Source organism: Ciconia boyciana, chromosome 2 (assembly GCF_034638445.1).
Source record: "Ciconia boyciana chromosome 2, ASM3463844v1, whole genome shotgun sequence".
Taxonomy (NCBI): domain Eukaryota; kingdom Metazoa; phylum Chordata; class Aves; order Ciconiiformes; family Ciconiidae; genus Ciconia; species Ciconia boyciana.
This window is the reverse complement of record NC_132935.1, coordinates 100,058,925-100,073,640: the sequence shown is the minus strand read 5'-3', so window position 1 is coordinate 100,073,640 and position 14,716 is coordinate 100,058,925. Positions and strand designations below refer to the sequence as shown.

Genomic DNA, 14,716 nt, shown 5'->3' with positions numbered 1-14,716 from the left:
CACTCAAGAGAGAGATTCTTTCAGTGCTGATTTTTTGATGGCCTTCACGCTGACCCACAGTGCCCCACAATCAACCTTATTTCTGTTCAGATCAACACAGAAGGGGAAAAAAAAAAAGAAGAAAAAAAGGGAGGTGAGGAGCTATCACTGCAGGCAGTTGCAGAAAAGGGAGTGACCTAACAGATTTAATGGGAAGAGCACTGGCTCCTACACCTAGGGATTTTCCCTGTGATGGGGAACTTCAAGATAAGCTGTCGGGGGGGATTCCCCAGTCTGCCTCCAGAAATACCACTCTAGAAGCAGTAGCAGTTTCACTCTGCTCCCACAGTCTGCCCTGTGAAGAGGCACGCTGTTGCCGCTCTCTGATTTGAAGCAGCAAAAGCCATGTCTTCGGTAGTCTATGCTCTGCTCATCATCCTGTGCAACGGTAAGTGGGGAGCCTTGCCTTTTTCATTCAGGTCTTTCACATCTGTTTTGTGGGGATATGTTTTGGGAAGACAGGGAGGATTACCTAGGCAATCTCTTTTAAAGGCGATGTGTACCTGTGCTTTGCAGTTTGGTGCTTGATCAGTGGGGCTTCTGTGGCAGTCCCAGATGTTGCTGTGAGATGTGCTGAAGAAGCGCTGCTGCCCTGTAAAGTTCTTCGGGACTCCTCAATCACCTACCAGACAGCATCTTGGTATAAAGTAAGAAAAAAGACTAAGTTACTTGAGCAGTCTGCTTTGCTTTCCTGCCTGATACTGGCTTGGCTTGTACAAAATGGGTTATTTTATGAAGAGACATCCGCACCTCAGTGCAGCAGAGATAAGGCAGAAATGAAAGCATTTGAGCTGATCACAGAGAACAGGCATTTTCCATGTCATTGCAGGCAATTTGAGCGTGATCCCTGAATTGCTCTTGGCCTACTTTTCTAACCATTGCTGGCTTCCAGGGATCAGAATTCAGGTGATGCCCCAAGTACATATACCACTCCAAAGAGGAGTCTTTCCAGGATTTTTCTTCAGAGCTAACCCTCAAATTTAAACCTTGCAACATCAGTGATGTGCCTTGGTTAATGTCCTCCCGAACAGGAGCTGATTTTTTCTTTGAAATAAAAAACCTAAACAAGTACTTGCTATTCTCTAAAGAAGATTTGGCTAGTTGAGGTGGGCATAAGGGCAGGGTATGCAGAAGGCTGATGGAAAGCTAGAAGTTCTGAGTCATCTCTTTGCAGTCACAAAGTAAAAGTCTAATCTTGGATGCCCTGGTTCAGAATTCCCATCTCCAAAGCAGGAGAGCCCTGCTGACCACCTATTTGCAGGAGGGCTACAAGGATCAATCAGCTATGAGCAGAAACTCCTGTTCAACACTTTCCAGATGAAATTTCTCATAGAAAGAGAGGCAGAGTTGCACAGTGACTGAAGAAGTGGCTGTTGACTTGCTGTATGGCACCGTGTATTTGCATCTCAGTGTATAGTTTCAGCTTATGGCGTGAGCCAAATTAACAGAAAAAAAGAGAAGATTTTGTTCTCCCCCATTCCTCACTCCCAGACATGCACTCCTGCTGCTTACCATGGGTCAGTCCTGGTGGTCCTCTGGTTGCCTGTGAAGTCAACTCGCTGTTGCTTGTTTAAATAGTGGAAAATCAATCTGCGAATAAAGATTTTGTGAGTTACAGACTTGAATTACTTTCCCATGTGATGGGAGAGCAGTGGAAGGGAAGGGAAAAAACCTCTGTTTTTGGTGGGCAAAGCCTGTTAATTTCTCTCTGCCAGAACATAAGCCACAGCCTTGGCTTCCCCAGCATTTTGGTCAGATACAGTTCTAAAATCATTCCTTACAGTAAACCAACAAAGAGTGCTATTAGATAGGGCTTCTGTGGTTGAAACTTGCAATGCATGTGAGTTTCAGTGCTGGTACAACAATGAGCATCTGCCTAGTGACTAGATGACAACTGCAACTCAAAGGTACCTAACTCTGAAAGAGCTGTTTCGAACATCTGGCTAACAGCCCAAGAGCAAGTGCAGCATCTATAGTCTCTTTCTTTTTCCAAAATGCTGAACTAAGTGTGGGTGGGAGAAAGAGAGGAGAGAATAATGCATTTGATTGAACATTACTATGGGAGCTGGGATAGGTGTCAACTTACTCTTTTTGCTTTCTGCTTCAAAAGCTGGATAAAGACATGTATTTTCCATAGAGATACATGCTCATTATAGGCCCCATGTTTACCACAGAGTCTAGGCAGGGCAGGGAGCTCATTGCAGGCAAACCATGCAGTCTGGTGGACCTGGAGGAGTTGAGCAGAAGTCGTAAGGGGTGGGGGAAGAATAAACAGAGACATTGACTGGATCCCTGAAAATTCTCCCCCAAACCAGTGTTGGAAGTCAACAAAACCAAAAAAAGTTTCAGCAGGCTGAAGTGGGGGGATCCTCCAGAAGCATGTCCTTCTGCGTTCAGTGGCAGCTGGGAGGGCCAGGCAGCAAACAGGAGCCAAAAGCCATTGCCCTGATGAAAGAGTGTGAGGAAACCCTGTAGATCCAATTCTGTGTTGTCCCGTAGCTCTTCACAGTTCCACCTGGGCACAAAACGACTGCACATGCAGGGGAGGGTGATGTTTGATGATGCCTTTTTTGTGTGCCCCTTCCTCAGCAGCCCTCACTAGTGCTGCTTCCCTTTGCAGCCACCAGGCTGTTACAGTCCAGACTGCCACTGCACCTCCCCTGCCCTGTCCCACCAATGTCCTCTCCCTCCCTGGTCTCCTTGCTCTTCCTGCTTCATCTGTTTCGCTCAGGAAAAGACTGTTTTTCCAGCGCCCAGCATGACAGGACTTCATGCTTTTTTTCTCTGCTGGCACTGCCGAAATGACAAGAAGTAACAAAATCTAGCTGTCTTTGGCTCTTGCCACCATCCTCAGGGGCTGATGGCACCAACCATGGTGCTGCAGTTTTCTGGTTACTCATCGCAGGAGAGAGGTGGGAAGTGGGGACAGGCAGTTAACGCCACTCTCAGTGATGCTAGCCCAAGCCACAGTCGCAGCCATATTAGGAAACGTGCAGCACCAAAGCTAAAAAAGCTTGACTCTCAGCAGGAAAAAGTAATTTCGGCTCAGTGTTTTGTGCTGAAGAAGCAATACTTCTTCTACTTGTGGGGCTAGCTAAATAGCTTTCTCCTCTCCTCTCCTCTCCTCTCCTCTCCTCTCCTCTCCTCTCCTCTCCTCTCCTCGGCTGTGTGCTGCAGTCCCCACCCAACACTGCAAAAGGAGGGTAGGAGAATGGCAGAGCGTGACGGGGCTACCCAACCTAGAGAATTAATCTGTTTTTTAAAAAACAACTACTGAAGGATTAATCAATAAACACCACGTATACCCCCCAAGGGCTAATTAAAAGGTAATTCCAACAAATCCTATGAAATTTCAGACTGTAAAGTTCAAGCAGCTGTTAGGCTAAATCTTTTGTATGAGGTCACTTTGAACTGTGCAGTAAATGCAAGCAATTAACCTTTGCTTCTGCTGCTTTAAAAAAGTGATGGCGACAACGTTACGGTGCTGCACGTGCAGCTGTTTGTGCAGGGTGAACACTCGGCGAGCAGCCCCCTCCTTCCTACTGGCACTGCTGCATGCTCTGACCAGTTAAGGGGTACTTTTAAATAGTTTGCTACGACCTGCTTAAGAAAAAACAAAAAGGATGCTATTTAAAAGTACTTGCTTTTTCAGTTTTGTCTGGAGAAATAATTGTTTAAAGGAGTTAATAGTCTGGTGTCAAAATCCAACTGGATGTAAAAAGGAAGGATTGCGTTCAATGGTTCCTTCACTTTTGCTAATGTCTCGTACTGCAAAAAGGTGTGCGTGTGTTTAACCTGTTGTGCACTCAGCATCCTTGGAGCTAATTAGGTTATTTCAATGCATGAAGTCACACGTGTAAGTAGTTCTGTGCAGAATCAGGACGACAGTCAGTCAGCTCAGACAAAATGATTTTTACTTAGAAATACTAGAAGTAAGCAGGCCTAGCACACTGGGGAGAAGGTAGAGCACCAAGTCCTCTTCCAGCCTGGTGCAGCTCTCATCCCATTCACTATGTCACCGTGAGAAAATTAGCGAGAAGTTTTCATAATGATGGTACCCTTTAAAGGTCCATTTTAGGAGTGCTGGGCAACCTACATGCCATAAACCCATATATGAGCAGTGTGGAAGTTTGCCAACTGAGAACTGAAAACTAGGTCATTTTTGCATAAGCACCCAGGCACTGGGAATTGTGTGTGGAAATACTGGTTTCAATCTCTATGGCCCACCTACGAAACAAGAATCTGGGTAATTAAACTTTACTTACCTTTCTGCCTCGTAGGGCTATTGAAAACTTGAAGAGTTTCTCTTTGTGTAGTACATTGAAAATGAGAACCACTTCATAAAAACTTGTAATTATCACTTTATATCCGGTTTGAAAACCAAGTTTAAACACACACAAATGAAGTCCCAGTGGATATTTTGCTATTTTGCTCATGTGATAGCCAGAAAAGTCTTAATCTAAAACAAATCTTGAGGAAGAGGAAAGAAGGCTGTACTTCAGTGAAGAGAACTTTATAACACTTCCCTGAAAAATATAAAATTGTGGCAGAATTAGAGGGGGAAGTCATATTACAACATAAGAATAAACCTTATAGTCATTTAATATTAATTGCACCTTCCTTCAAAGGATGTTACATTTGCTAAATGTGCATAGCTGTTATCTATTAGCATAAGTAAATAGCTGCTAAATTACTTCAGTCTAATTTCTAACATACCTGAAGAAATGCAGTCAAATGCTCCTCAGACTTCTATTCAGCTCCAGGCAGCTCCAACACATTGATGATATAGACAGGAAGGGAGCAGTGAAAATTATTTAGTGACCAAAACAATTCTTTTGCCTGACATGAGCTAGCGCTGGATGACCTTAGCTAAAAAACCCCCACGAATAAAGAGGGTGTGTGGCTGAGTCAGAGGGCTTTTCCAGCTGGCTCATGTGTCACATGCAGTTCCTCTGGTGTTGTTTTGGGGGTGGGTTTTGGGTTTTCTTTCCTTCTTTTTTGTTTCCCCTCTAAAGCACAGTCAGAGTTTGCTCACAGGTGCCCACAATTTATGTCTGTTTTTTTTCAAATTTAACATTAGTATCTGCATGACACTGTGTAGGAACCATATGGATGCACCCTCAGCACTAATCAAATGTGAAAGTGTTTTTGTGCTGAAAAATACACCTATTAAGTGGTTTCAGCTCGGTTGTGATTCATTATATGTTGGCATTGCCAGAATTCTAGGTATTTTGCTTCGGAAAATAAATTCTTTCTGGCGGTGTATAGTTTTTAGATCTCTTTAGCAGTCAGAAATTTCAACTTGGCCATTATTCCTGGTATAATTTTAAACAAAACTGTTTTTACAGTCATCCCACCCTCAGAAGAAAATAAATTAATGTTAATACATTCCAACTTTAAACTGACATCAGTTTTGGACCTGAACCATTTTGTTTGAAATAAAAATTTGGTTTTATGGGAAAAGTGGATTATATTGACACTTTGATTTACCCGGGAGCCAACGTACCAACTTAGTCTGGGAAAAGATCAATGAGAAAAGGTATTTAATGAGAGCAGAGAACACGAGTTAACTTAACAACTGCTTGCTCTCACATGTACATGATAAAATTCAGTTTTAATTGATTAGTTGGGTGTAAGTACTACAGCATGCGTGAATTGCCTTTGTTTAGTGGCACTATCATGTAATGCTGTAGCAGTTTTCAAAACTGCAGCTAAAACTCAGCCAGCTAGGACAGAGAAAAGTGTTCCTCCTCCTTCTTCCACCTTGTTTTTAGTTCCCCAAGAAAGAAATATTTGCTGAAGAGCACTTAAATTTTGGAGGCCTAATTATTCTACCTATTTCTCATAATTCATCCAGTCAGAGAACAGAAATGTATCGGCTCAGCAGTATTTTCAGTCAAACCTATCCCATTTTAATATCCACTGTATCACCACCGCTATTCTTACCAAAAAGCTCCGGGCTAGGAGAAACTTAACAGGAATCAGTCAATTGACTAGAGAATACATGTGGGAAAATTGCAGCCTCTTTAGATCAAGTGTTTCCAAGCTTTTGGGAACTAGAATAACTTTCAATTAAACTCACTAAAATAAGGCAACTAGAGCTGGTCGCTCAGGGCTGTGTCCAGTTGGGTTTTGAGTATCTCCAAGGATGGAGACTCCCTACCCTCTTTGGGCAGCCCATTCCAGTGTTCAACCACCCCCACTGTAAAAACGTTTTTTCTTATGTTTAAAAGGAATTTCTTGAATTTCAGTTTGTGCCCATTGCCTCTTGTCTTGTCTCTGGAGGCCACTGAGAAGAGTCTGGCTTCAGCTGCTTTATTCCCCTGGCAGTCAGGTACATATTGATAAGGTGTCCCTGAGCCTTGTCTCCTCCAGACTGAACAGTCCCAGCTCTCTCAGCCTCTCCTCATATGTCAGATGGTCCAAACCTTTAATCATCTTTGTAGCCCTTTGCTGGACTCTCTCTGGTATGTCCATGTCTCTCGTACTGGGGAGCCCAACACTGGACCCAGAACTCCAGGTGTGTCTCACCAGTGCTGAGCAGAGAAGGATCACTCCCTCAACCTGCTGGAGATGTTCTGCCTAGTGCAGCCCCAGAGGCTGTTGGCCTTTGCCAGAAGGGCTCATCACTGGCTCATGGTCAACTTGGTGTCCAGCAGGACACCAGGGCCTTTCCAGCAGGTTGGCCCCAGCCTGTTCTGGTGCCTGGGGTTATTCCTCCCCAGGGGCAGGACTTGGCATTTCCATTTGCTGAACTTCATGAGGTTTGTGTCAGCCCGTGTCCCCAGCCTGTTGGGGTCCCTCTGGATGGCAGCACGACCCTCCGACATATCAGTCACTCCTCCCAGCTTTGTATCATCTGCAAACTTGCTGAGCACATGCTCTGTCCCAGTGTCCAGGTCGTTAATGAAGGTGTTGGACAGTATCAGCCCCTGGGGGTAGCATTTCCTCTCATTGCTATGGAGGTGATGGAAAACAACAGACTTAGCCCCCCAGCTGATTTCTCAAAAAGCCTGTCACAGACATTGCCACTGGCCAATGTATATGTGACAATAAACATAACCTCACATTTCTTTTGTTGTTTAATTTTCTTAATGGGTAGTTTTATGCAGATAGGCAGAGTGATGCTGCCAGCCTGCAGGTCCCTGTTTTCCCAGCAAAATTCTTGCTTCAGTAACCCCCAGCAGCCAGCATGGCAATGAGCCCTTTTTATGCAAATAGATTCAGTAGCATTTCTACCGGTCCCTGCATGAGTCATGATTTGCCTTTTGAATTTTGGTAAAGCCATTAACAGCAAACATGGGAGCAGAAAAAGACCACCTCCCTTTTCTCCTCCCTTTGGAGGTGGGGAGCAGGGGGAGCTGCCGTGCTGCAGCTTGCTCGCCAGCGAGGTGAAAGGGATATGAAACACAAACGAAATGCAGGCAGAAAATATTTTGTCACTGCCTAAAGAAGAGGATGGTCCCTACACAAGTGGATTGTTGCCACCGACAGTGCTCGTTTCAATCCTCCTAAGCTTGTGTGGAATTAATTAGGTAAAACCCCTAGCATTTACCTTGGGCTGTGGTATCACCTGGAGGAGACTTGGCATGAATTAGTGCTGGATTATCATAGGAGCTTGAGCTGCGAAATGATCTGTCTAGTGAGAGTCTGTCAAGTAATTCACAGGAGGTGGCAAACAAAGTGGCATTTTCGTAATTTTAATTAGGTTTGGGGGGAAAAAAGGTTAGCTTGAATAGAGCAAGAGGCAGAATGATGACCTTACTGAACATCTCTCGGACTTCCTTTTACACGGCTGGGATATGGGGACACACTCTACAAATTTGCTGAGATGTTTCCTCGCTACTTAGAGAATTTAAAAAGGGAGGGGTTGATGGTTGATTTTTTTTGGTAAGAGAATAGGAGACAAGATTGCAGTGGAAAAAGGCTTGGTTCGGGCATCAGAGAAAGGGTTGCTGTGACCTCTGAGTCTCATGGAGGGATGGATGTGCTGTGTGTAGAGGCTGGAAAAATGCCACCAGATGTCTCTGTAGCCTAAAAAATGTCGGGAGGCTGCCGGGCACACCAGCACCGCCACGGGCTGCCTTGCCTGCCTTTGCTGCCCAGTAAAGGGGAGATTTAATGGAGAAAGAGAGGCATGCAAACCCCCAATTAAACCCACACATATGGACCGTTCCTCCTCCGTTCCAAATGCAAAGGTTCGCGACCCACATCCAGATCGCCACTGGTTTTTCCCCAAGTGAGGGAGCCAGATTAGGCCACGAAGTAACTTTGGCTTCTGTTTTGGGGAAAGGCTGGCCGTGCAGCTTCACGGACAGTGCTTCGCCTTACACGGAACAGGTCTGTGCAAGGCAAAGTTCCGACTTGTCTCCAGGGTCACCGTCACTGTGCTTGTGACAGCGACTGAGCACCTCGAAAAGCGTTGGAGGCAACCATCCATCCTATCCCTCAGTGTCCCCATAAAATAGAGAAGTTAAATCATTTACTGAAAATCTTACTGGGAATAAGCGCATGGTCAGGCATAGGATACATGGACTTAATTTACTTCTCCCTTATAGTAGCAGTGGTGATTACAATTGCATACAGAAAGATCAAAGTGTTTTCTGATTCCCAGGTCTCAGCCACAAGAATCACAGCACCATTTACCACCCAAGACAGCAATTATTTATGCTACCAGTGAATTAAAAAAAAAGAAAAAAATAAAATTAGTATTCTGTGTGTATCTCAGACCCCCTATCTGCATTTTAGGGCCATGTGAAGGGCAGCCAGGCTGGTTCTTTTTGTTGCCCTGTGGGCAGTTTTAAATTTCACTGAGGAAGGGGGTGGTAAGGGAAGGGAGAGTGGCAAAAATTAGATCTGAGGGAGGTCAACCCTATCCACTTAACTGCTATTGACCCACTTGTAACCAGAGCTGAGCCCAGCTTGGGTATTGGAATTCCTCTGGCCACATCTTTGACAACGTACAGGGCCCAAAAATACCTAAGTCCCTGTAGCACAGTGAAGTCCCTACAGCCTGAAACCCACCATAGATACTGCTTGTCTCATAGCTGCTTGGGGCTGAGCGTAATAAGAAAGAGAAGCTGGGGTAAATTTATTGGGGGATTAAGAGGAAGAAGGTACTTTCTTCCCTCTTTCTGGGTAAAGTGTGGAAAGCCCCAGGGAATTACTGCTCTGTGTTTCAGTTGATGCACTAAAAAAACACAAACCTTTCTGAGAAAGGATCTTTACAATTATGAAAATCTTGTCCTTTAGTCTGATTCTGCAGTTCCTGAGAAGTTCCCCAACTTGCAGCTTGTTTTACACCATTTTAGGTCTGCAAAAGTAACAAAGTATAATGGAGCATCAGGCCCATATTTCACTCCAGACTCCCGAGTACGCTTTCCTCATGCAAATACATGAAAGGGAAACCAGATACTCCTAGCCTCAGTATGAGAAAATTGTGTTAATTGTAATAACTTAATGTAACTGTTATACCCTGATGCAGTAGCTATACTGATAGAAAGTAAGCACCAACATGCAACCCAAAAATGTGTCTATTAAAATAATAATAATAATAATAAAGCCTTGGCTTACATTAGTTATAGGTTTGGCTGAAAAGCTGAGCCTTGGACTGAATGAGGTGGCTCTGGCTCTGCTGGTCCACAGAAAGACTGAATTCATTACTCGGGAAACCTTCATGGAGGGCACGCTGCCTCGAATCCCAGGGAGCAATGTCGATGAATAAGAACGGACACGGGCTAATTCAAACCCTTCTCCCATCTTTCAAATCAAGTTAGTGATTTCTCTCTTCTTTGTGGTTCCCAGCCAATTGTCATTTTCAGTGCATCCTATTGCCCCGCAGTACAAACTGTTCTGGGAATACACTTCATTCCTCCAGCAGCCGCTCAGCAATGCCAAGGAATGTAGCTCTTCTGGTTACAATTAAGAAATTCAACATACAAATGCTCCCCAAGTGCACCAGAACCTGCTTGTGACCTTCACGCAACCGAATCTGAAGGAGTCGAAGCAATTTTTTTGTTCTTTGGTTCCAATAAAGCGTGGAGGGGACGGGAGAGGGGGAAACCCCCATTCCTCCAGAGAGGCACCGTGGTTTCAGGGGTCAGCCGCACAGAAACTGGCACAGGCAAGTGCAGTTTCCAGGGCTGCGTTCCCACAAGGAGCTCCGGGCTGCGGGGTCGCTGGGAGGATGCCAGCCTGTGCTGGCAGAGCCGGCGTGCTGCGGTGTGTTTGCCGGGTAGGCAGGCTTAATTCCCACCACCGCATGGCAGAAAGCGTGCTGGCAGGGGGAGCGCAGGCAGCGGTGCAGCCTACCTGCCTGCTGCCATGCTCTCCTGGGGACCTCTGGTCCCTGGAGCCACTGCTAAGCTGCTGGGTAGGGCTGCCTCTTGCTGCCTCAGCTCCATCCCCATGGACTGTCTCTCTCTGAACTCTCTTGGGCCTCTGCGTAGACACTTTGAGAGCCAACTCTACCGCTGCCTTTTATCGTGTTACATCTCTACCAGGATTGTGCCCAGGTGAGGCAGATTAAGAAGCTATTACAGAATAGCTCTATAGTATCTCTTTACAAATATAGTGCCTATTTAAGCAAAAAAGCAAATACTTTTTGATTATGAGCATGAACATATTAGAACTTTTGAGGTCGCCCCCCCGCCTCTCTTCAGCCTCTGCATTTTCAACCATAAGACGGCTTTAAAACTCTCTTTCCCCTAAAACTCAGGATGACACTGTTGCCCAAGACAAGAAATATATTTGTGTTTTCCAGATGGCTGGAAATGGCGAAGGAATAGCATGGGAAGTCCTTGATGTAGAATCTCATTATCCAGAAGAACTTGGGGGGTCCCTGGAGCTCTCCAATGACACCTTCTTTTCACTGAGGATCAAAAATGCGACCAGCCGAAACAGCGGGACATATAAGTGCACTTTGGGGGAACAGAGTGGAGAACACAATCTGAGCAGCACAGTCACATTAAAAGTAACAGGTACAGTAGAAACTCTTGACTGTCACATGCTCTGTGTGGCATTTCATGGACGTAACAGTTTAAAAATATTTTACAAACACCAGAACAATGTAACACCTTGCTTTACATTTTAGGTTGCCCTGGAATAGAAGATGAAAAATTAAAAAAATACAAAGCCGAGCTTTTCATGCTGACTTGCCTTGGGATTTTTTACTTGCTGCTCATCTTTTTTACCTGTGTAAGTAATTCCCTTTCTCATGAACAAACCAACCAAAACCAAGAAAAACCCCCCACTCATTTTCTCTGCTAGCACTACCTTAACACAGCCGCTCAGAGGTTGGTGTTCATACTTAATTCATGATCAATCCCTTTAAATACTTGCACAGTATTTTCAAAGCCACAGGAAACTCAGGTGCATGAGGAACGCAGGATGGAGTCCCAAAGAGATAAAACATTTCACTGCGCCCTGATCTAACTCAAACCAGACAGTTATTTTCTGCACCCCGCTGCCCATTTCTGCTTCCAGTTACTCTGAGTGCAAGCTACTCTTCAGTTTAAGGGCACATCAACAGCTCTTCTGGTTTGGTACTTGGGATAGTATTTCACCGAGATGGAGGCACAGGCCCCTGGCATCCCTTACCCACCTATGGCATTGCTTTCTGTGGTGGCATGATGGACGAGTTCAAGTCCACCCGTTTTTTGCCTCAGTTTCCATACCTGTAAATTGGTGACAACCCCATTTCAGATGGGCATTTTTGTGAAGATCCATCTTTCTTGGTAAACAGACATTTTAAGATCCTTGGTAAAGAACCTCCTCAGGTTTTTGTCCATACCCTTAATGCTGGCAGGTAGTTCTGGGAAAGGTGGGGAGAGGAGGTGTTTGGGAAGCTCAGTTCACAGAAGCAAAACTATGTTTTGTCTGCGGTAGTGGTGAAGTCACCCCCTCATGCAGAAGAACCAGGAGGTCTGCGCCTCCTGCCTTAAAGGCAGCAGGAGCCTCAGGTCTTGGTACAGTGCAACACCGGCTGCACTTCTAATTAAAAACAAAACAAAACCAACCCCAGCATTTTGGGAGGTCAAATTTAACTTTTGCTGCCTATTTAATATTTGCCTTCTTGTTTTGCTCCTCAGCAGATGAATCATAACTGTTGCTTGGAGAATATCTAATTAGCTGCAGCTAAATGTAGCTTTTCATGTATCTTCAGGGAGCAATTAAATTTATGCCTGTCTCTTTTTTAGATTGACAATCCTGCCAGTAATTTGTGCCATTCAGACTAAAGTTTGACAAGATAAATCTTGTAGGAATTTGTTAGGATGAAAGTATGAAAGCAAGGGTATCACTCAGAAGAGACAGATGCCCCTGTTCTGCTCAGTGTCCTGAAAGAATTTCAGATCTCTACAGAAACCTCTCCTTCCCATATGTAAAAAAAAGTCCCAGTTTTAGTGGTGCAGTTAAAAAAAAGCAGAGCTGTGTAGTGAAGATAACCACTCTGGTGGAATTATGTGTATCTTACTCTTGGGTGAGGTCCAGTCTCAGGTATCAACCTAGCTTTCATCAAAATGTAATATTGCCCTGATCTCACAAGTGAGCTTCATTATTTAAAATGCCTGTTAAGTTCTTACAGGTTGCCTTGTCCTCTCTTTTAGTGGAGATTGTGCCTTATCTCCACTAAACTCAAGAGTGACATTAAGTTTAAGACTGGTTGGCAGGACTGGGGCTTTACTTTGATGACTTGATGAAAATATTTCAGGCACTGGGTTGTATTGAAGGCAGGTGGAAACACACTTGCAAGAGCTTGATGCAAGGCCTATTCATATGAAAACTTGAATTAAATATAAATTTCCTTTTGTGACTAAGGCTGTTGTCCTATGAAGTTCCTTGATTGAGCAAGAAACAGCAGCTTTTCTTTGTACTGGGTGCTTCTGGTAACAAACAAATGGAAAAGGTGTAATGAGCTATGGTTAGCAAGGAGAAAAAGCAAAACTTTCAAACTAAAAAAAATTGCCTTTCATAGGAATTCTCAGTTTTAAGCTTTCCTTTCTGTTTTCTCTTTTAGACATGTCTAAGGAAAGAGAGTATGTCTCCCAATAATCAAAAAAACAGATCAGATATGAAACACATGCTCACCCTCACCAACGTATATGAAATGACAACTTTCCAGGATTTAAACAGTGACAGCACTTGCAAAAATAAGCTTAATTCAAGTTCTGCCTAAGTTGATGTTGACGGCACCGTGGGCTCATCAGTAAACACGACACGAGCTGGATGGCCGAGCGGTACAGAGAGGAAATAAACGCTAATATATGGCGTCTTCAGAACAGCCTGGAAGTATAGGTCTGTCAGTGACCTGCTTGTGCTGGACAAGCCTTCGAAATGCACTGTTATGCACTACAGTGACTTTTGGGAGTTAGGCAGCTAAGAAGTACCATTACAGCTACACAACACTGTTACGATGCTGTTATGAAGCTGGCATCAACTTTACTTCACTCTGCTCTGCAGCCCTCTTGTTCTGAGCAAGAACACGCCTGTGATATGAAGGCCAGGTTATAGGGAGGCCACGACAGTGCAAAGCCGGGGGATTAAGCTCTTCACTGAACTAATAGCTCTCATCTTTCGAAAGCAAACACAACAGGTGCTGCAGTAGGGAAAGATAAGCGTGCGGGGCTGTCTCTGCTCCGTGCTCTGAGCCTGATTCTGGATGGAGTTCCTTTACTGCCAACAGGATGTAACTTGTCATGTGGTGTTCAAATAAGCTGAAGAGGTAACTTCATGCTCTTGTCCTGGGTGAATCAAATCAACATTTGCTTTTAAATCTGAGAGTGACGGACAGGCTGAAATGTAAGAAGGGAGAAAATATTCTGGAAATCTTTCTGGACTGAGAGGAACTTTCTGTCTCTGTAAGAGAAGTAGGGATGCATTTGCATAATGGGTCCGTCAGTTATTTCTCAGAGGCATCTCCATAGGAATCTATAGGTCAATCCATAGGAAGTTTCAATGAGACTGTTAACCTTAAAGCAACAAAAGTAAGAATGAAGTGGCCTGTGATATTAAGGACATATAAAGATGACTTATTTTGTGGTTTATGAAATGTGAAGCCAAATGTATGCGACACCCATGTCAGTCAAGTTACGCAAGTGATGACCAAAGTCATGGCTTGGAAGGAATCAACCGTCCGTACCTTTGGGATGTGTTGTCAGCCGTGAGATAAAGGAATGGAAGATGGGGCATATGAGCACCTGCTTTTGGTGCTGACAGTGTGTAGTATATGTGAAACAAGGACATGAGAAAAGTTGAACTCAGGCACACAATATAAGGGAGAGAAGGCTTGTCCTCTTGAACGAAAGAAAGCAAGAGACATTCTGGAGTCTGAAATCAAGGAACCTCCCTTATTGGGCTGCTGGTGCAGAAGGTGAAGCAAGAGGAGTCTAGAGTGACTGTGAGTGTTTATGTCACAACATGAGAATTTGAGCCAAGACATGAGAATTTGCAAGCACTTAAGAGCACAATCTTAAAAAAAAAAAAAAAAATCCTTCAAGAGTTAAACTGCAACATTAGGATTTTTAATACAGTTTGGAATTCCAGGCTGTGACAAGGATGCTCTTTGACTAATTTTGAATCGCTGATGGGAGGAAAGCACTGTGAATCATTCAGTAGTACCTCTGTGAGTAGGGAGGATGTCTCCATTGATGGAATCCAAGGGTCTCCTGACCAGAAGAAT

General features: G+C 44.4%; 1 protein-coding gene across 1 annotated transcript; it reads left to right on the top strand.

The window, feature by feature from the left end:
• The first annotated feature begins 384 nt into the window (after positions 1–384).
• CD83 (CD83 molecule) lies at positions 385–13,213 on the top strand. The gene is made up of 5 exons (XM_072851600.1): positions 385–427; positions 556–686; positions 10,802–11,018; positions 11,132–11,235; positions 13,055–13,213. The coding sequence occupies exons 1-5, from the start codon at positions 385–387 to the stop codon at positions 13,211–13,213; spliced, it is 654 nt and encodes a 217-aa protein (XP_072707701.1).
• Positions 13,214–14,716: the final 1,503 nt, after the last annotated feature.